Source organism: Terrapene carolina, unplaced genomic scaffold (assembly GCF_002925995.2).
Source record: "Terrapene carolina triunguis isolate 2854851 unplaced genomic scaffold, T_m_triunguis-2.0 Scaffold58, whole genome shotgun sequence".
Taxonomy (NCBI): Eukaryota; Metazoa; Chordata; order Testudines; family Emydidae; genus Terrapene; species Terrapene triunguis.
In genome coordinates, this window is record NW_020664409.1 from 71496869 (window position 1) to 71517239 (window position 20371).

A 20371-nucleotide genomic window follows, 5' to 3' on the forward strand; every position below is an offset into this window, starting at 1 on the left:
CTGAATCAAAATCCCAGATCCAAAACAACCCAATAGGACAAATGTTCATAAGGTGTTAACTGACACAGCTCCTTTCACACCAGCTGATGATCTGGGCCCAGAACTTGAGAACATTTGAAATTTGATAACAGCCCCAAATTTTGCTGCCATCTCTAGTAAAGAGTGAAGCACCATTCTTCTTTCACTTTCCTGTGTCTAGGAATTGCAAATAATTTGATATGTCAAGTTTACAGAATTTGCCAAGCAGCAAAACCTAAAGACCCTATGAAGAATAAAGTTTCAATTTCAGAAATTCCTCTATGCAACTTTGCTGTAAATTATGTTTTTTTGGACTCCATCATATTTGATCATTGTTTCTTATTTTTAAATTAAAATACTACCATAAATAAAGGAAAAAGGGAAACAAACGTGCCACTGACATACCACAGCATCACATTTTAGGGCTAAGTTTCCTTTGGACATCGGACAAAATTGTATATTGAATGAGTTGCGTTAGTTATAGCATAAACTGTGATAGCTAAATAAAATATGCTTTGAACACATATCAACAAATGTGTATTCCAAAAGATGAATCCACAGTACATTAAATGACATGACTATGTCTATTGCATCAATATGCCTTCATAACATTGTGTATTTTTGTTCCGTAATAAATAAATAAATAAATAAATAAACAAACAAACAAACAAATAAATAAATAAATAAATAAAAACTCTAATGAAAAGCAGTTATAGGAAAAAGTAGAAAATCCTGAAACTGCTGTATCTGCCATTTAATCATTAAAATTATGGGTCACCTTATCAAAGGCAGTAGCAATGGGACATAAATGTGCCTCTGCACCCTAGCATTTGAACAATCAAGCAGACAGTTGCACATGCAAAAATCAGGCCTGAGTGCACACAAACTGGTAGCTGAGCTCACGCCCTGAGGATGAAAGCCTAGCTTCTTTGAAGTCAATGGCAAAATTTCTGTTGACTTCAATGAAGCCAAGATTTCATCCCACGACAGCAATATGATCCCTTCCAGTGAACCCCTGTGCTCATGCCAAACTTCATGGAGTTCAAGGAGTTCTGTACTGTTCTGCCAATGCAGAACAGATCACAACATTAGGGACTTAGTGTGTGCAAATGCTGGTGCAACAAATATGAGCGCAGTTGTGCAGATGCAACATTGTATCCATCTTTGAAATTACTGTGTTTAAGAGCTGTGTTTTAAATCTGACTGTTGATTAACAGCCATGAAATATTACACATTTTTTCACATTACAATCCCAACTCTGTATTTTTCCATTTTTTTTAAAAAAAGTACATATTTATGTTTTCTTTTCCCTTGGAGGTTAATGGTGTGGAAATCTTCAAACTTAAAAAATTGTCAAAGTTCATTTTTTTTAAATTGCTCACAGACGGAAACTTTTGTATATCAACTTTCAGCCTCAAGCCATTATAACCCCTGAAAATTGGGTTATTTAATGGAAATATTGACAGCCCCTAAACTGTAGTGGCAGATGTTTTTATAATAAAGATTATTTCATGTTCTGATCAGTTCCAGTTTAAGATTATTAAATAAAATTTCTTTTTGTTACTAGTAAGCCCTTTCTTTTCATTCCTCACATCAGTGCATTAACAACTGCACACAGCTGCCAGAACACTAAGCTCATGTTTTTAAACAATTCTTACCAGCTTTCTTCCAGATCTCCTCTGGCACATATCCAGAAGCAGGCCTATGAAGGAATTCCCGATGTGATTCTACAAGAAGGAGCGGGATAGGGTGGGGAAAAATAAAGAGTACTGTAAGCAATGCTTAATCGTTAAACAAGGCTTAGAGAAATGCCCTTTCCCTTTGCTTATTAGTCAGACAAAAGCATGTGAATATCACCTTTACATAAAATAAAGAGAATACTATGGCCATAGCCCATAAATGTCACCTAGATCAGTTAAATGTTTGGGACTCTAATGTCTCCTCTCAAGCCGAGCTGTTACTATTTCACTTTATTTTTATTTTACAATGTTTAAAGCCAGATATGTATAACAGTTTCTAGCCTCTTAAGGCTGGTTTTGCAAACCCTACTGAGGGATAGACATTTTTCTTCCTTTGTAATCATATTTATGAAAAGAATAATGCAATAGTTTGCATTTGGCACTTCTATGAAAAAGAGAATGGTTACTGCTGAGAGGAAGAAAAGCCAAGATGTGATACTGATGATCAAATAAGCCTTCCACAGATAAAGAAAGGAGCATTTCTGTATGCCCAAACCTACACTTCTCTAAATCTCAACAAACACTATAGGATCTATCTGCAAAATTTTCAAAAATAGGAGCTGAAAATCAGGTTTCTAAATCCATACCCCTAAAAAAGTGGCCTGATTTTCAATTCTCCTATTGAAAGTCTGGTCACATTTTATAGGCTCTTGTCTTAAATAGTTTGGCCTGTGGGCTTGATTCTAGGTCCACTGAAATCAACAGGAGCTTTTTCCATATATTTCAAAGGGCTTTGGATCAGGCCCTACATAAACTTGGCTGCAACAATTCACTCTGGCCTAAAATTTAACATACAAAGCAAAGGAGAATGCTCTCTTTTTAAACAAACTTTCAAAACAACCTCAAAACCTTCCTTTAAACTATTTTTCAAAGTAATAAAGGAGTGTTTAAAAATAATAAGAAAAGAAAAAGAACTTTAAGATGCTTTCTGTTGCCTGCATGACCAAAAAGGCAACAATACTTGGATTTAAAGTAATTAAGTTTAGCAAACAACTAGTCTATAACAAAGTATACGCATTTTTAAAAGGTACTGGTAAAAGTAAAAAAATAAATAAATCTGATATTTGATTTTGAAAACTAGTAAGTGCACATGCATAGTTCTTCTGAGACAGTTTTCCTACACATACCAATATGGTTTAAAGTTATTAGTAGATAATACTGTATATGGTTCAAAAGCAGTCTTTTGCAGACAGGCATTTATCGACTAGTATGTTGAGCCATTAGTGTCTAGAGCAGTGGTTCTCAAAGCCGGTCCGCCGCTTGTTCAGGGAAAAACCCTGCCAGGCCAGGCCAGGCCGGGCCGGTTTGTTTACCTGCCGCGTCCGCAGGTTTGGCCAATTGCGGCTCCCATTGGCCACGGTTAGCCACTCCAGGCCAATGGGGGCTGCGGGAAGCGGCACGGGCCAAGGGATGTGCTGGTCACCCTTCCCGTAGCCCCCATTGGCCTGGAGCGGTGAACCGCGGCCAGTGGGAGCTGCGATCGCCCGAACCTGCGGACACGGCAGGTAAACAAACCGGCCCAGCCTGCCAGGGGCTTTCCCTGAACAAGCAGCAGACTGGCTTTGAGAACCACTGGTCTAGACGGGTTGTTTTGTTTTTAATTTGCGTACATGTACATATAGTACTATTTACGTGATGGTTGTCTACTAGATCTTTTTTTAAAAACTGCATTAAGAAAACAGACTATATTTAACATTGCTGGTGTTACTACTGTATTGTTCAACTCATGCCAACATTCTTATCAGTTATAAGTCTGATTTTAAGCATCCAGGTGAAGGTGTTGCAGACTGCTTACCATCCCATAAGTGATGTACAACAGGGAAAGAGAACATATCTATAGACTATGGCAGATTTAATAGTTTCATGTCCAGCAGACAGTAGAGAGTTCTCTTTACAGTTCTGTTCATCACTAAGGAAGGTGTGTGAACAAAATATCAACAATTACAGCTGGATGGAACATTTTGAGATTTTGACAAAAAAGATGAAATTTTAGTGAAAATTTTTGCATCTTTTCAACCAGCTCCAATCACCATGATACTGTAATTAAAAAAATTCAGACCTGATTCTAAGAATGCATATACATTTACTATACTCAGGGGAGTGAGACTCCACCAAGTTACTCATTTGCAGGATCAGCCTATTGATTATCATACACTTCGATGTTCTGTGAAGATCTCCATCTTGTGCATCTACAGTGACCAAGAACTTTCTTATTGCTTATACCCTGCCTTCTCCATGGAAAATAAGTTCACTGGAAGTGTTCCATTTGATTCAGGGAAGGAGGAGTAGGTGGCAGAGAGATCTCAGACTCACTAAAGTTGAACATACTAAATCACTGGTACAAAGTCAGCATGTTTCTGGCTGATGATACAAACAGAAGTGAACAAAAGTTGTGGGATATTATCAGATACAGCAAAGGTATCTTGGGGAGCAAATGAAGAACTAATGGATTCTAAACCCACAAAACAAGTCTTCTCTTCTGTCCACTTTCCTCTCATTTGTTTGTCACGCTCACTTGTGTTTTGTATTAAATTGGTTTGTCAGTTATTTGGGTCAGGTACCATGTATTCACAGAGAACCTAACCCACTGGGACTACAAGTCTGAATAGGCCCTTTGAGCACTACTGCACCATTACTACTACTACTAATACAAATGAAAGAGGAATGTGGTATTAGGCTTTTAGGTACACAAGTCTTTCAGGAAATGGAATTCAATGACATCAGTGACCAGGTTGCCAGCTAAATGTTAAAATTTACAAATACAAAGATCAATCAAGCTCATATTCAAACTGCATGTCACTTACATAAAGAAAGAAATTTGCTGTAAGGAAGAATTAAATCAAGATCCTGTGAGAGAGACTTCCACAGCTTGGAACAGGGCACAAGAAAGAAAAGAAAAAAGGAGCACCTATGATTCTAATAAGAAACACATTTCCAAATAGAAAAAAATAATGAATGTAGATATGGTGAAGTCAGCCCTGATAGTTCCATGAACAGCAAGACACACGTCTGCATGGAACTAAAGTACAGGAAGTGACTGAAGGACAGTAAAGAAGGGGGACATAAGATGAAGCCTCAAGAGAGCTGCTCATTAAAAACAAAACAAAATAAAAAAACATACGGGACTTGAAAATCTGGCAAGAAACACAAAAAACTACTCACAAAAACCCAACAGCCCAGTCCTAAAATATTAGATATAAATCAAATTGAAAAAGTCATAAAGAAAAAGAATGCATCATTGACAGGAGAACTGCAGAAATCAGAAATCATACAAAAAGCTCCCTAACAAACAAAGAGAGTGAAATAATCAGACAAATTTAAAGTGGGAAAGGATTTAAATGCCAGAAACAATACAGGGTTTGTTAGTTCATACAAGATAATAAAATAATTATGATGAACGGTGAGAGCAGGATGAGTTCACAATAGTGAACTTTCTTAGACAACAATGAAGTAAACTAATGCTTGAGTTTCTTGGTACCAGTGCAGTTCTAAGTGGACATTTATTCTCCTCAGAAAATGAAACAACTGTAACCAGTACCTGTGCGTGAACAGATGAAAATGAGGTAAGATAAAAGACATTATGAAAGCTAAGGAGGTCTTACAGCAATGTTTCTCAAACTGGGGCTGCTGCTTGTGTAGGTTGGTTTACCTGCCCTGTCCGCAGGTCCGGCCGATCGCGGCTCCCACTGGCCGCGGTTCGCTGCTCCAGGCCAATGGGGGCTGCGGGAAGCGGTGGCCAGTACGTCCCTCGGCCCGCGCCGCTTTCCGCAGCCCCCATTGGCCTGGAGCAGCGAACCAGGGCCAGTGGGAGCCGCGATCGGCTGGACCTGTGGATGGGGCAGGTAAACAACCCGTCCCATCCCGTCAGGGGCTTTCCCTACACAAGCAGTGGCCCCAGTTTGAGAAACACTGTCTTACAGTATTGTCCTTCAATATGAAATTTATCTCCATGAATTCAAAGGAAAAGTTGGATTTCCTCACATGAACACCGAGGGGTCAAAGATACAAAAACAAGAATGAGTTTTTCCAGGCACTCTACTGGATGGTAGGGACGGCTACAACTTACATTTTTTTGTAAAATATGTGAGGAAAAGGAAGATTGCTTATGCGGCAACTTGGATGTTTTCTTTCATAAAAAGGGAAATAGCCTCAAGAACTCAGCCTATTGTCATTGTGATGTAAGGTTTTCTTGTAAGCACTGGTGTATTCACTTCAGGAGTTTAATCAACCATGACATCAGAAACAGTTCATAAATCACTGACAGACAGCCAACCAGGTTCTGAAGTTCAGCAAGTACCACAAGCATTTTGTAGGCCATTAGAGACTTTTGACTTTACAGAAACAGAAGCAGTGTTGAAAGAGTAATACATGGAGATATTTTTAAACAGCTGAAACAAATACAGAAGCTCAATAAGAAAAGTGACACAAACTAAAAGCTGGGCAAGTTAAGAAAAAATAAAAGATATATGCATGGTATCACATGGTGATAAGGAAATTAAAAAAAAAGGGTAGGAAGACTAAACCAAGGTAAAAGGTATCTTCCAGGTGATGAAAAAGGACAATCCATTTTAGAAAGAAGAAATGGAAAATAGATTGAATTTACAACAGAATGGACACCCTTAACATTGTGTAATAAATACTGCAAGAGCTGCAATCAAAATAATGAAGGGATGAACACATTGCCTTTGAAGGACCTGTCTGATCTTATTTGGCTCAAGACAGCAATGGATGGCAGCACCAAATTTGGCCTTCCTTCTGCAGTGGACAGAACAAGCCTGTGGTCACAATGAAAGTTATGACACACAAAGCATCAAAAGGATAAACATTTTACATCATCAAGTTATTAACTATGTCTGAACTACAGAATATTTTTACATAGATATTTTGCTTCATTCTGACCCTAAGAATAAATATACAGAGCTAGCAGCACATTGTCAACAAGCCTCAATAAAAACAAATTCTAACAACCCCACTTCTTAAGAATACCGTGATTGACACCAGTCTCTAGTAGACATAACCCTGGTTGTAATGTAGGTGAGGAAACAGACTTGGCTAAGGGGTCCATTCTTCCTAATCTATGCTGGCAAAGTGCAGTGAACATCATGAGTAATGCTGAAAAGGGCTTCAAGCTTCAGTGGTTACATGTGACTGATATGGATGTAGAGATATGCCATAAAGACTAGACACTGGAATTCTGCCTCAGCTGCAAGGGTTCCAATTCAAAACTGTCATTCCAGTGTAATGTTAATGGAGTTACATTGATGTAAAACTGGAGAAATGCAGTGGTGAATCAGACTTCAATTTTCCAGGCTCATTGGCTTGCACCATCTTCAACTTTACTTAAACATAGTTTTGAACTAGCATCATTCTTTAAAATGTCTATCATAACGATCTTTAAAGTATAAAGTTGTGGTCATGGGGCACAGAATTAATAACAGTCTGGTTCAAAAACACAAGTACTAAATTACTAACTTAGACAAAAAAGCAAATTTCCTACAGCATGCAGTAGCAGGGTCTATTTCTTCTTTTCTATCAATTATTATTTTGGCAAGCACCAGCATGGAACAGTATAAGGCATGGATAAAGATTATCCCTGCCTCAGAAGTTAAAATAGGAGATCCAAATTACAAACTAAACAATTTAGCAGCTCCAGTTCTCTGCAACAGCATACCACTTATTACACTACAATCTAGCCCAAGCCTCCATTCCAGCTAGTGAATTAAAAGCATTAAAAGCTGCAGTGATTGCCATTAAATCTTTACAATTTTGCCATTTCAAGCAACAAATGTACTCTAGCATTCACAGTATTCCTCCAAATTCTCACTGGGAATACTGTGCCATCATGGTAAATATTAATTATTTGCAAATGGCAGTGGAAAGATTTCAGTGGTGACCACTATACAGGCATGGCAGTGGGTATGTCACTGCTAATGTAGAATGGGCTGAAGGAGCCAGTTTAGATAAAGTACAAACTAGTTTTGAAAGTTTAGATTTTTAAATTTTTGTTTAATATACGGCTAATGTATGTGTTCTTTACAACTTCACAGGCCCTGCACATTCTGGTTTCAACATGACCTAGCACAAAACATGGAGACTCTTGTGAGATTTCAAACTCCATCTTGTAATATTTTTGTACAGATTTCTACCCCAAAGAGGATTAGACAAATTCAGGTAAACTTCACCTTGGAACCTTCTGAAGTTGCCTACAAACAAACATCTTCACTCAATAAGGTTACAGGTCTTATTTATAATTCACAAAGCCTTCATTGTTAACTTATACCATTGTGTGTCTATTACAGTATACTTATTTATTGTTAGGAGGAGGAAGATCACAAACTGTTTGGAGTATATAGTATTTAAATCCTTCAACAGAAGTGCATGAGTACCTATGAACAATTATTCACTTGATAGACCACTACCAGTCCATCAAGTGAATAGTGTACATAAGGTCTGTTTGAGTCATTGTTAGATTTTTATTAACGTGTACTATTTAGCGCTAAAGGAAATGTATTTGTCTTATCTTAGTTGCACACATTCATGTACTTTTATTTATACAGAACAGTGAATTTTTAACCTATTACAAGAGTTTCTAGTAGTTTAAAACCATTAACAATAAAGTAAAATGTGAAATGCAAGATTTTCAAATGTCTACCTGATTTTCTAATTAAAAAAAAACAAAACAAAAAAAAACCCCTATAGACTGTCAAACTGAACAAAAAAACCCACATAGAAGCCAGAGATTAAAAGGAGCACAAAAAACCACTTTTTTCAGTTGTAGAGAGATTTACAGGCTTCAAAGTGATCAGATTTTTCTTTAGCTGCTCCTGGACCAAGACCATGGAAGCTAAATTTCAGTTCAGAGTAAATTTTTAATGACAGAACTATAAATCTAAAAAGTAGTTGTTCACAATGGTTACAGTGAAAACTGTTTTACTGTGATGGTGCCATTTTAATCTTATAGAAAAAGATACAAAGACACAAACAGTGTGGCCACATGACACTTTTTCCTTGCTACTGGAGATAACAAGCTGGTAATTTTTAAAGGATGGATTATCTCATTAAAAAAGTACAAAGGGAAATTATTGACATTTAGAATCCACACACAAAAAAGCAATATTTATAGGTGATAGGGCCTTAATTAAAATTTTAGAGTAATTTTTTCACTTACTTTCTCACCCTTCCCTCAAAAATAAAAAAACAAAACACTGCCTTAGGGGTCACCAATGCTGTTTCTATGAATCTGCACTTTTAAAGTTCATATTTTGTTAACCTTCCAGAGAACTGTAGTCTACTGGGATACTTCCAGATTTAAGATAATGTAATTATTGTGTTTCCTTTTTAAAAAAAGGCAAGTATCTGGTGCCCTGAGTGTCAGATATATAAACGTCTCTTGTCAGGGTCCTGTGATTGAAACGAATACAATATCATTGAAGCATTACAAATTACTGATCCATAAACGTAGCAAAGTAATTTTTTTTTTAAACCAAGCTAACTGGAATGGGTATATTTAAGTGAAATGGACTCAACTCCCGTCAGTTAAATCTGTATCCATCACAACTACCGTGGTAATTTGGGCATCAAATTCAATGGACTATGTTATGCAATGTGGCTTTTTACACAAATAAACTTGCTTTCAGGCACATCCAATGTCAAGTATGTAAATAAATGATGATACACCATACACATCATCTAGTCCTGTGTATTTCTCTGCTCTTAATTTTTAACATGGTAACTGCAAACTTTGTCTTATGACTAAGTACATTACTTAAAAGTTTTACACTCTTGTTATTATCAGGATTCTCTAACAGTCAAGGATCAATCTGCTAGTTCAGTTTATTGGGGGATTATGAAGACACTATAGCCTTCCCTATTTCACCTGCTAATTATATGCAGAATCTTCTTCCCAGCATAGCTCAAAACTTAACAGTTCTGCATTACAGGTTTGTTGGAGATGGCCTCCATAGGTCATGACTTAAGTAGTTTCCTTCACACAAGGAGTAATTTCAGGGGCTTGCCAGGTTGGTGGGCATTTTGGCTGTCATACTTATCTCTGGATTAGTCATCTTCTTTCTTTAGATCCCCAACATGAGTCATAGAAACCATTACCTGAAACAGTATTTCTGAGAAAGTTGTCCAAAGGGACTATACTGATTAGCTAATTCAGTGATGCCATTCCTGGTGATACCTCCGTCAGCTAACTGAAATTCATTTCTAGGAATTCTAACACCAAGACCCCATTGGCTCAAATGAGCCTCCTTCAAATTTCTTGTTACCAAGGGGCACTAAATATTGCACTATATACTGAAGTGGTTTACCATCATGAACATGTATTATCCGTATATGTTTTCTAGCTTCCTTCACCCATCACTGTTTTTTTGGTTCAGCGGCTGAATCAAAAAATATGTTTCGATTGGAATGAAAACTGAAAAAACAAACAAACAAAAAACAGTTTCTCACCAAAACAAAAAAGCAAACAATTTTGCTTGGGTTGATTTTAAACAACACTTCCAAAACAAAACAGTGATTTGAAATGACATTTTGTTTAGAAAATATCATTTTGAAACAAAATCTTGAAACACTAAATTTTGAAAATGCTGGGAAAAACATCTGTTTTTTTTTTCTTCATCTGAAACAATTTGCCAAATTGAATCAGAATTCGCAAAACATTTTGGTGCCCCGAAAAAATGAATTTTTCAGTGAATTTACAATTTGCTGTAAAAATTTTGCCCAGCTCTGTGTACAACAATATTGCTCCCCCACAGAGGAAGAGACAAAGAGGCACCACCAGCAATCTCCTTTTCATCTCAACAGCCAGATAGGTGAGCAGGAGGAAAAAATCGCAACCTGGTATCAGTGGATCACAGATAACCACAAAATAAACATAGTGCGCTATCTTGATGTGCTGCAGTACATTGGTTGTGATAGTCTCTCAGTGTGTAATTATTCTGATCATAGCCACACATCATCCAATATTGATGAATTCTAAAAATGCATACATTGAAATGTGATTATTCTGCGGCTTTCTGGTACTTCCAATAGTTGACAAAGACAGAGTCCTCCTGCTCTTTGAGTTTAAATGCTACTGATCTATACGGAGAGCGAGCTTGCCCTCAGAACACAGAAGGCTAGATTCACAAAGGGATTTAGCTGCCCAACTGTCACTTTAGTCACCTAAATCCCAGAATCAGGCACCACTGATATTCAGAAAACCTCTGCTTTGCTGCCACTGAATGCTAGAGGCACCTAAACTCACTCAGTGCCAATGTTTTTCTAGGAAAAGTTCTAAGCCTGTTTACCAGGTTGGGCCCCAGAGGGGCGCTCACCCAAAATGGCCGGGGAGAAGGGAGGCAGAAGAATCTGCCTCATAATTTTTAGTCCACTGGTCAGGGTAGTCACCTGGACATGGGAGACCCCTGGATCAAGTCCCCCCTTTGTCTCAGGGTGAGAAAAGATTTGAACAGGAATCTGCCACCCCTCAGGGGAGTGTCCTAACCACCGGGCTAAGGGATATTCTGATGTGGGGCTCCCTCAGTCTCTTCTTTTGAAGCTGTTCCACTTTGGATGAATAATTAAAGAGTCTTTGGGGCAGAGAGGGGTTGGGGGAGAGAGAGAGTGCAAGCATGAGAAGGACTCTGTAGACTGGTGGTTAGAGCACTCACCCAGGACGTGGGAGACCTAGGAACACCCTCTCCCAGGCTTCCTTCAAGAAACACCTTAGATGCTTGATTTTAGGAGAGTGTTCACAACTGAGAATCCCAAGCAGAGATAGGTGCCTCCCTCCAGCCCGGACTCAGGCACCAAATTCTCTGAGACACCCCTCTCCTTGGCATCTCTCATTGGCTAGCTTAGGCTGCTCTTCACTCAGTGTGCTGGCTTTTCTGAATTCCATTCTTAGGCACCTATCTCCCTCCATTCATTGTACCTCAGCCTTTGTGAGTCCCAGCAATTTTCGAGGTGCCTAAAAGTAAGGTGTTGTGATGCTGCGTGTCATAATGCTTAGAGTCCCTTTGTGTATCTAGCCCAGAGTCTATGGAGAAGAATTAAGATTTTTAAGTACATTTGGAAATTTCTCATCTGTCAACTTTCTGTCTCAAATTGAATATAAATACAGGTCAGAAGTTTCTGTATGAGTCTGTTTGCTAAGTACAGATGTTTCCCAAGGTGTGCCATTACATACAGTGGAATTCACTCCATCAAGTTCATTTTGATTTATCTTGGTCTTTTAATAGTAACAGTCAAGAAGTACCTATCTTTTGGTTTAAATGATGAGGGTGGGGAATCAAACAGTGTTCATCTTATTACTTCACCAAATTCAAATTTGCATTCTGTCTCCCAGCTCCTCCACCTATGTACATTTGTGAATGGAAGGAAAACTGGTGATTATCACAAAAAGGCTATCAGGAAGTGAAATTTGCATTTAGTTCTTAATCTTCACTGAAAAGGAACATTTTATCGGTATTAAGAGAAAAAATAAATCCGAGGCACAAATATGAGCTTCAGCTGTAATAATTAGAAGGAAGAAGTCAGGAACTGGGGCTTGGCTAATTGAGAGGACCGATAATGGACTTTTGAAGAAAATACTGTACCTAATGGGACTGGATCTGGATTCACTGGACTCTGCTGTCTGGAATGGCTGCTGCTGCTACCACCTTTTTTTAAATCCTCTGCATCACTGTACCGCCGTATCCAATAATTAAGCTCTTCACGGTCCGCTTCTTGACATCGCCGTAGTACAGTGAGAGATCGCCTTGTTTTTTCCACCATGTCCATGATGCAGTTTAACAGCTATTAGTAGGGGCAGGGGGAAGGAAGGAGCCAAAAGAACATTTGATTATGATGTGCCATATCCCCACAGAAAACTTGGTGAATTTAAGTCATTTTCTTACTTCAGTTGGCAGGGTTTTAAGGGAGAAGGATTATCTCCCTGTTCTTTTAAATAAAAATAAGATACACTACCGGTACTTCCTTTTGAACACAATAATTCCCTCTTGCTTAACTGTATTTCCTAGATATACATACAAATCTTTCACTAGTTATAAGATCTAATTAACAGCAAAAACAAACAAAAATTCCATTTTCAGGGCACTGATAAAGTGAGGGAGTGGGACGCGTCCTGGAGCCAGTGGTCAATCCCATTGGCTGCTCATATCAGCAGTTTGGATTCTAAAACAGGTATTTGGACACAGAGTGCCAAAAGAAGCATCCAAACGGGGAACTAAGCACTATAATTTAGCCACCAATGTTTTCAAACTTGTTCTACAATATGGAAAATTAAAGAAAAATTAATAAACTAAAATACGTAATACAAGTTACAATATTGTAACAGTCATGCGGGGTCCATCCAGACACATATACACACACACTAATTAATTTTTTACATGGTCAAGGTGTTTCCATTCTTCTGCCCATTCTCTATCTGTTAGCCTGTGATCAATCATTTCTTCTTGTCGTGTGCCATGCAACCCTGCCAAAAGTGGAAAAGATATTTACATCAAAGGATTCATCTAGAAAAGCTCTCTTATTCTTTCATTATCTATCTATCGAGTCTTGGTATTTACAATGCTCATCCATAACATAAACCCGCACAATTTTTGTGTGAAGGTTTATGTATATAGACACATACTACATATACACATGTACCATTTAAAGTTTATCAGTCTTTTCAGTGATATTAAAGCAGAAATCTAAACAAAGGACTAGGAATCTTTAATGGTTATAGTATGCCCACTACCTGGGATAAACAAACATTTCCCTTCCATAATGAAAAACAACCAGTAAAAGCAGATACAGAACAAGAGACTTGTATAAAATATTTCACTGAATCAAATTCTGATGCTGCAAAGGTGGTACAAACACCTGTTGGCGATAATTCTCTGCACAGACCACTTCTAGGATTGGGCACCAAAAAAATCATGGGTACCTCAATAATGTTACAATAAATGTAGAAATTACTAATATCTTCTGGTGCAAAGGCAGCCCTGTAGAGATTGCTTCGTCATATGCATAATATCAAACAAGGTTACAATGCGAAAATCATTAGTACCTTTTGTTCTGCTCTTTGTTTAAATTACTTTATTTTCACACATTTTAAAACGTATAATTTGCTGTTGATTTTTCTTCTTTTTTATGTAGGCTAGGGTTTGGATCAGTGTATTAAAATTTAAAAATTAGTCTCAACATGAAAGACATAGGGAAGGATGGGAGTTTTATGTCAGATAGTGAGCAACTGATCTAAGTTCTAAAATTAAGAAATTTTCATGCTGGTAAAGTAGATTAAAATCAAAAACTTAAACTGTAAAATGTATTAACAGAATAAATCTTTGTTGATACTAGACTTAATATTATTGAGAAGCAACAGGAAATAAACTGATGCTTAGAAGATTTGGTCCAAGTTCTCAATAGGTTTGAGTATTACCAGATTGTTTAAGTTAAAAAAAACCTCTGATCTTTGGATTAGTAGAAAAGAAAAAACTCAAAAATTGACGTAACAATTGTATCATTTACTATAGGAAATTCCCAAGCCACTTATACTGCAAAAAAAAAGTTAAATGGTTAAATATTGCCTTTTTATATCATACTTCCTTAACACAGAGGACTGAAAAAATATAAATAGTATGCACAGACCAATGTAAGATCACTAAATGCAATGATTACTATAATGTCAATACCGATTCATTAAAGGTTCATCTCTTCACAAATACTTAAATAACCATAGAAAATTCTAAGTAAAGATTTACTGTGCATAAAGAGCAAGTTCCAAGTATGCAGTGAGTTGACAATAAATGCTACCTTATCTGGTCTTAATAGGCCCCAATGTATTGCCCACAGTTCGAATTCATACATTTTAGCCAAAGGGACAACTTAGACTAACTTGAGAGATCTTTCACTCGAAGTTTTAAGCCTCAGCCCCTCACCCTTAAGGTCTCTGTAAATGCTGCTTCTTTATTCTTTTAAACAAATCCTGAATAAAAAGCACTTCTGTAAACGTTTTGCTTTAGAGTGGGGCATGCAAATTAAAGCACAACAAAATCATTGTGACCTGAAGAGTGCTTTAGGCATAGCCCTGAGCAGGGTGTGGTGTGAGAGCTACACCACAGGTAGGGATGGTCCCACGGGGCATTGTGCCTCAGAGACATCATTCTGGAGGCAATTCCTTCTATTACTCCCTTACTCGTGGGATAGTAATTTATCTCTGGCCTATATCAGCAGTAAATTAAGACACCCCATCTAGCTATGTTGGTTGTCATATGTGTGGGATACAGGGAAAGACAAGACTCCATTCCCCTGCCCATCTGTTCCAGAGTCCATGTTGTCCACACAGGTGTGAAAGACGTGCTTCTTACTCATCCTTACGCTCCTGTGTGAGTGTGTAATTAAAGACACAATCTAGTCCAATATTAGTAAAGCTATTATAAACATTAACTACATTAGGATCATAGATCTATCAGCAGAGGGCAATGTGAGATAGAGGGCAATACAGTTCTCAACCAGAATGAAGTACAGAGTTTAATTATAAGAAAGAAAGAAAGAAAGAAAGAAAGAAAGAAAGAAAGAAAGAAAGAAAGAAAAATCCAGGAAGCACAAAGTTTCTCATTGTCCCTTACCCATAGGTCTGTTTCTGTCCCTGAGGTCCCTGTGGTTGGGGTGTCTGTATGAGTCCCTGTAGTGGTGGGCAATGGCCATATCATCCAAACGATAATGCTGAGGTGGAGGTGGGGTGGGGTGAGGCAGACCATTGGGCTGGTAAGATAAGCCATTATTTGGACTGTACCGCTGGCCTGGGCTAATAGTGCAGGGCCGCTTGCTTGGATGCTCTGAGTGCAAAGGCTCTCTGTCAAAGCCGTTTTCTTTGGTTCTGAAAAATAAAGTACAGGAACTTTCCGTCACAATTTGAACAGGGCTGGCTATTGCTCAGATACGCACAGTTAAGAACTGCCATTTGTGCTCCATGACGTTGGGGGTGTGGGTGGGGGAACATTTCATAAAGCAGTTTAATCAATCAAAATTTATAAGGATACATGTGCTCACTATAAACATCTCTGTCATAGCCTAAGAAACACTGGTAGAATAATACTCCCTATAGAACATAAAAATACTCCCTATAAACATAAAAATTAAAGCAATATTCACTGAGATTAAGCTTTGAACATGTGGGTACAGTACAGACTGCAATGTATTCATGTGTTAAGCAAGTGGCCAAGCAATTTTCATTTTTAATAAAAGCAAAAGAAATCACCATTCTTAGTCAAGTCCAGTTTGATGGAAAAAAGACCGTACACTGGTGGAGATGTTCTGCCTCCGTCGCTGCATGCAGAGATCTGGGGAAATCTGCAGCTTAAGAAATGTTTTCCTCCAAAGGGCAGCACATGGCCCTTAGGCTATATGTCTTAGCATGCTGAACCTTTGCTCTCAGTAATGCCAGGCTGATTCCCCATCTGGGAATTAAACAATATGATCACAGCAGGTTTCAAAGACACATTTGGAGTGTGAGGAAAGAATCATTCTTGGTGATGAGAGATGTTTTCCTCGAGAGAGGAGAGAAAAGGAGAGGTTACTTACCTTGTGCAGTAACTGTAGTTCTGTGAGATGTGTGGCTCTATCGGTGTTACTGTTCAGATCTGCATTTGCCCCATGTATCTTCAATTGGAGATTTTAGGTAACTGTTCCCATTTGGCCAGTGCATGTGCTCTAGTCCACCTCATGCACTGCACTTGGCTATATAGAGCAGCATAGGTGAGCCACCCTCAGTTTCTTCTCTACTGCAAAGCTCCATAGCCAAGAACTCCGAAGCAGCGGGGAAGGAGGGTGGCTAGTGGAGCACCCACAGGGACACACATCTCAAGAACTACAGTTACTGCACAAGGCGAGTAACCTCTCCTTTTTCTTTGAGTATTGCCCTTATAGGTACTCCACTTCAGGTGACTACTAAGCAATACCCTCCAAGAAGGTAGAGGCTTCGGAGTCAAGTCCAAAACTGAAGATAGTACAGTAGAACCAAGCACAGCATCAGAAGCTGAGTCATGAATTACTGCATAATGTTCAGAAAAGATGAGTATGGAGGTCCAAGTTCCAGGTCTACATATTTCAGCAATGGGAACATTCTTAAGAAAGACTACTGAAGTAGAAAAAGATCACATTGAATGGGCCACTACTCTAGAAGGAGGCTGGAGATCAGGCTACTGATAAAAGGTAATGCAGCCAGATATCCATCTATCACAATAGGGGTGCATCTGTTATTACTACTGTTGGAGATGGTTGAGCGAAGAGGATTCCTGTGCAAATGCTGCCTGGAATTAGTCCCTCTGCTCTGGCGGTAGATGCTCAATAAACGAACTGAACTTTTAGTCATTGGTGTGATTATATGTAGCATCAACACCTGATAGTTGATGATTATAAACTGCAGAGTCACTTCCTTGTCATCTTGGCCCCCTGATGGTACCAAAGATCTTCCTGAGCTGGAACCCTTAGATTCTTTGGGTTCACTGGTGCTCACAGTACCTGAAGAACCTGCAGCCTCGTGGATACCGAGTCAGGAATTGGTGGGCACTTAAATAGTTGTCTCAATCAGCCACCAGGGTTTCTTTGAGGTAGAGTCCCTACCTGGGAAACCCGAGCTCTGTTTCCTAGAGTCTTTTTGAGGGGATTCTTGAGTTTTCTTTTTAGTAGCTCTAGAGAAGTGTTGTGCTGAAGTGGTTGAGATGGTCAACTTGCTCGGAGACTGATGTATGGGGCTGGAGAGGACCTGGGCTGGGTCAGAAGGTGGATGGAGGGAGCCCTCCATCATAAGGAAGCACAATTTAACCTCCTGGTTCTTTCTGGCTCTTGATTTTAAGGCCAGGCAAAAAATTCATTTTGTGGGGGGAATGTGTGACTCCTCAAGCAATGGACACACTGGGAGTGTCAATTGTTCACCAGGAGAGCCTTCTGGCACAAAAGGCAACGTTTAAAACTAGGAGAGCCAGCATACCCTCCCCACAAGCTAAAGTTCTCCGCAGGGAAAAACTAAAAGGATGATGGATCTTACAACATTTTTTTTAAAACTACAGCTAACTACTACTGCTATAACTAACTAAACTAAGTGAAACTACGAAAGAAACTGCAGTTGAGGTAAGATCAACTCAGACACTGCTGAGGCTCTGTCTCATGCCAAGGCACTTGAGAAAGAACTGAGGGCGGTTTACCCATGCAGCACTATATAGCCATGGTGCAGTACACAAGGCAGAGTAGAGCACATGAGCAGGCCAGAAAGGCACTGCTACCTAAACTCTCTGATCAAACATGCATGGGGTATACACGCGTCTGAAGTACAGCGCCCATAGGGACACTACTCAAAGAAGAAGCTATATTTTTGTGCCCTCACAACAGCTTTGATCAAAAATCCTGCGCATGCTGTTGATCTAAAGAGAACATTGGTTAGGTCACAGTCTTAGGGCAGCCTTCAACTGTTCCCACTCCATTCCTCGTAACAGATGGCGCTTTCATAGTGAGGTCATTTAGAAGAGTTAGTGTTGGGCCAGAAAATTAACCATAAAGAAACAAAATGAATTTGAGTCTATAATCAAATATTTCAAAATAAAGTGCACACAGTCCACCTGCAACCACACCATCAGCTAATATATATGAACCTAACAGTGAATGCCTGTTTATATCCTCAGGAAAAAACAGAGGTAAGTCGCTTCCATTCTGCCCAGAGACCATACTACAAATGAAGAATGACTTTCTAGCTCTATTACAGCCCAAGCTTATCCGAATAACAACTGTCTCAACTCCTCTTGTACTGGAGCTCCACTTCACTCCAGTTCTCAAACTGTGGGGCGCGTGCACCAGGGGAGGTGACATTGACACTTTTTCCCCCCTGGTGGCTCAGGGTTTCTGGCTGAGCTATAGATGATGCTGCAACTGATGCTAGATGTCACTGTTGGTCGCCTCAGCTGCTAGGACCGGAATACAGTTTTGGCTGCCTGTAACAAAGGCTGCTGCAGGGTTTGATGGCTCCTGCACCCTGCCTATGCAGAGCAGGAATCTAGCAGGGAGGTGGCTCAGTGGCAGCCGCTGCCTCCGCCTTTTATTCTCCTGAACTGGGGAAGGGGAGACACACGGAGGTCAGATAAGTGAGGGGGTGAAGGACAGGGACCCAGGAGAATGTGCACCCTTTCTCTCCAGACAGCTATACTCTCTCCCATGCACTGCTTTATGGGGCAGGACTAGGGCAGGGTCTCAGGCAGGCAAGAACAGCCTGCTGGAGAGGAAGCTGAGCAGGAGACAAGGACGGCATCCTGGGGCAGGATTGAGAGCAGCGCAGCAGATTGAGCCCATTGCAGTGAAGAGGTGGGGCAGGTATCAGGGCCCACTGGAGGAGGGATAAGGGGAATCTCTATTTCAAGTGCTGTGGCAGTTAGCAACAGGAAATGAAGAGATGGGTTTTGCTAAAGCTTGTTGCTGGGAATAAAGATAGGCTTTCCAGAGACTCCATACACAAGCACCAGTGCCCACTGCAATTGCAGGGGTGAACGGAGGCCCCCCATCACCCCTCTCATAGCGAAAGGGAGAGGATCTTTGCCAGGCACTTTAGGGCATCTGTTACAATGAGTATTTTTGAGCAAGGAAGTAAACGGTTAAAATGACTGTACACTATGTTCTAGAAAGACAAATGATAAGAAGTGGGATGGGACTGAGATGTGACCCCCATGAGTGCCAAGGTAACTATACATTTAATTGCTGTCAATGTAATTCATGCTGTTAAACTCCAATGGATAGCAACACTTTTTGACTGTTCTCCAAGAATGCACCTACATATTTTACATTTGGCTGCATGCAGAACCTCAGACCCGCAACTACTCAAATCCAACTATGAAATTTTAATTTGCAAGTACACATTTGCGTGAAAGTATGCAGATTTTTGTATGCACAAATCAAACTATGGATGCATTTTTGAAGGCACACTCAAAATTTGTTCTTGAATATCAAGGTTAGAATGATAACCTCTAACAAAGATTAAAAAGTCAAATACTGTAGATGTCCTGTTTTTTTTCTACAGCTGCCCGTATGTATGTCTCAGTGTACAGAATCCTCCCCCTCTCCCCCCACCCAAGATCTGAGGGCAAGGAGGAGAGAGGCCAGTTTCAGAGAATGAGGTTTTTGTAACTGTAGATGTTCATGCTGAAGGATTTTTTACATTTGGACTCCTTTTTTATTGAGATTAAGGGCTGTCCAGTTACAACTGGGATTGACTGTTACTTCTCATCAAGAATTGCTGAAGGCACACAATCAAATATACAGTAAGAATCTTTAGTTTCAAATGACTGTGCATTCCAGAGCAGGAAATCAAACAGCAAACGACTGCCCTGGCTGGCAAATTAACTTTACCATTTGATACAAAATATTAAATGCAATTTATGAGAATAACATTATTGAGGCCAGTGAATAGGAGTTGGGATGGAGAATGTTCGTCCTTCATTTCTGCAAGATGCTTTGGTTTAAACTAATATTTATATGTAAAAGATTGATGACTGAATGAGTGATAATAATCTACTGGAAAAAAATCTCTTTCGTGCCTATATCTATCAAATTATTTTGCAGATAAGATAATGTTGTATGCACAGCACAGATCAACA

General features: G+C 39.3%; 1 protein-coding gene across 5 annotated transcripts in view; it reads right to left on the reverse strand.

Annotated features, from left to right (window-relative positions):
• RUNX1T1 (RUNX1 partner transcriptional co-repressor 1) overlaps window positions 1-20371 on the reverse strand; it is a 147459-nt gene that overhangs the window by 24440 nt on the left and 102648 nt on the right. For 4 of the 5 annotated variants that reach the window (XM_024201773.2, XM_024201758.2, XM_024201766.2 and 1 more), the window contains 4 exons: window positions 15362-15612; window positions 13136-13221; window positions 12344-12542; window positions 1677-1745 (listed from right to left, as the gene is read on the reverse strand). In XM_024201773.2, the coding sequence (XP_024057541.1) occupies window positions 1677-1745; window positions 12344-12542; window positions 13136-13221; window positions 15362-15612 (605 nt within the window). The remainder of the gene's footprint in view (window positions 1-1676; window positions 1746-12343; window positions 12543-13135; window positions 13222-15361; window positions 15613-20371) is intronic. The other variant, XM_024201780.2, reaches the window with a different exon arrangement.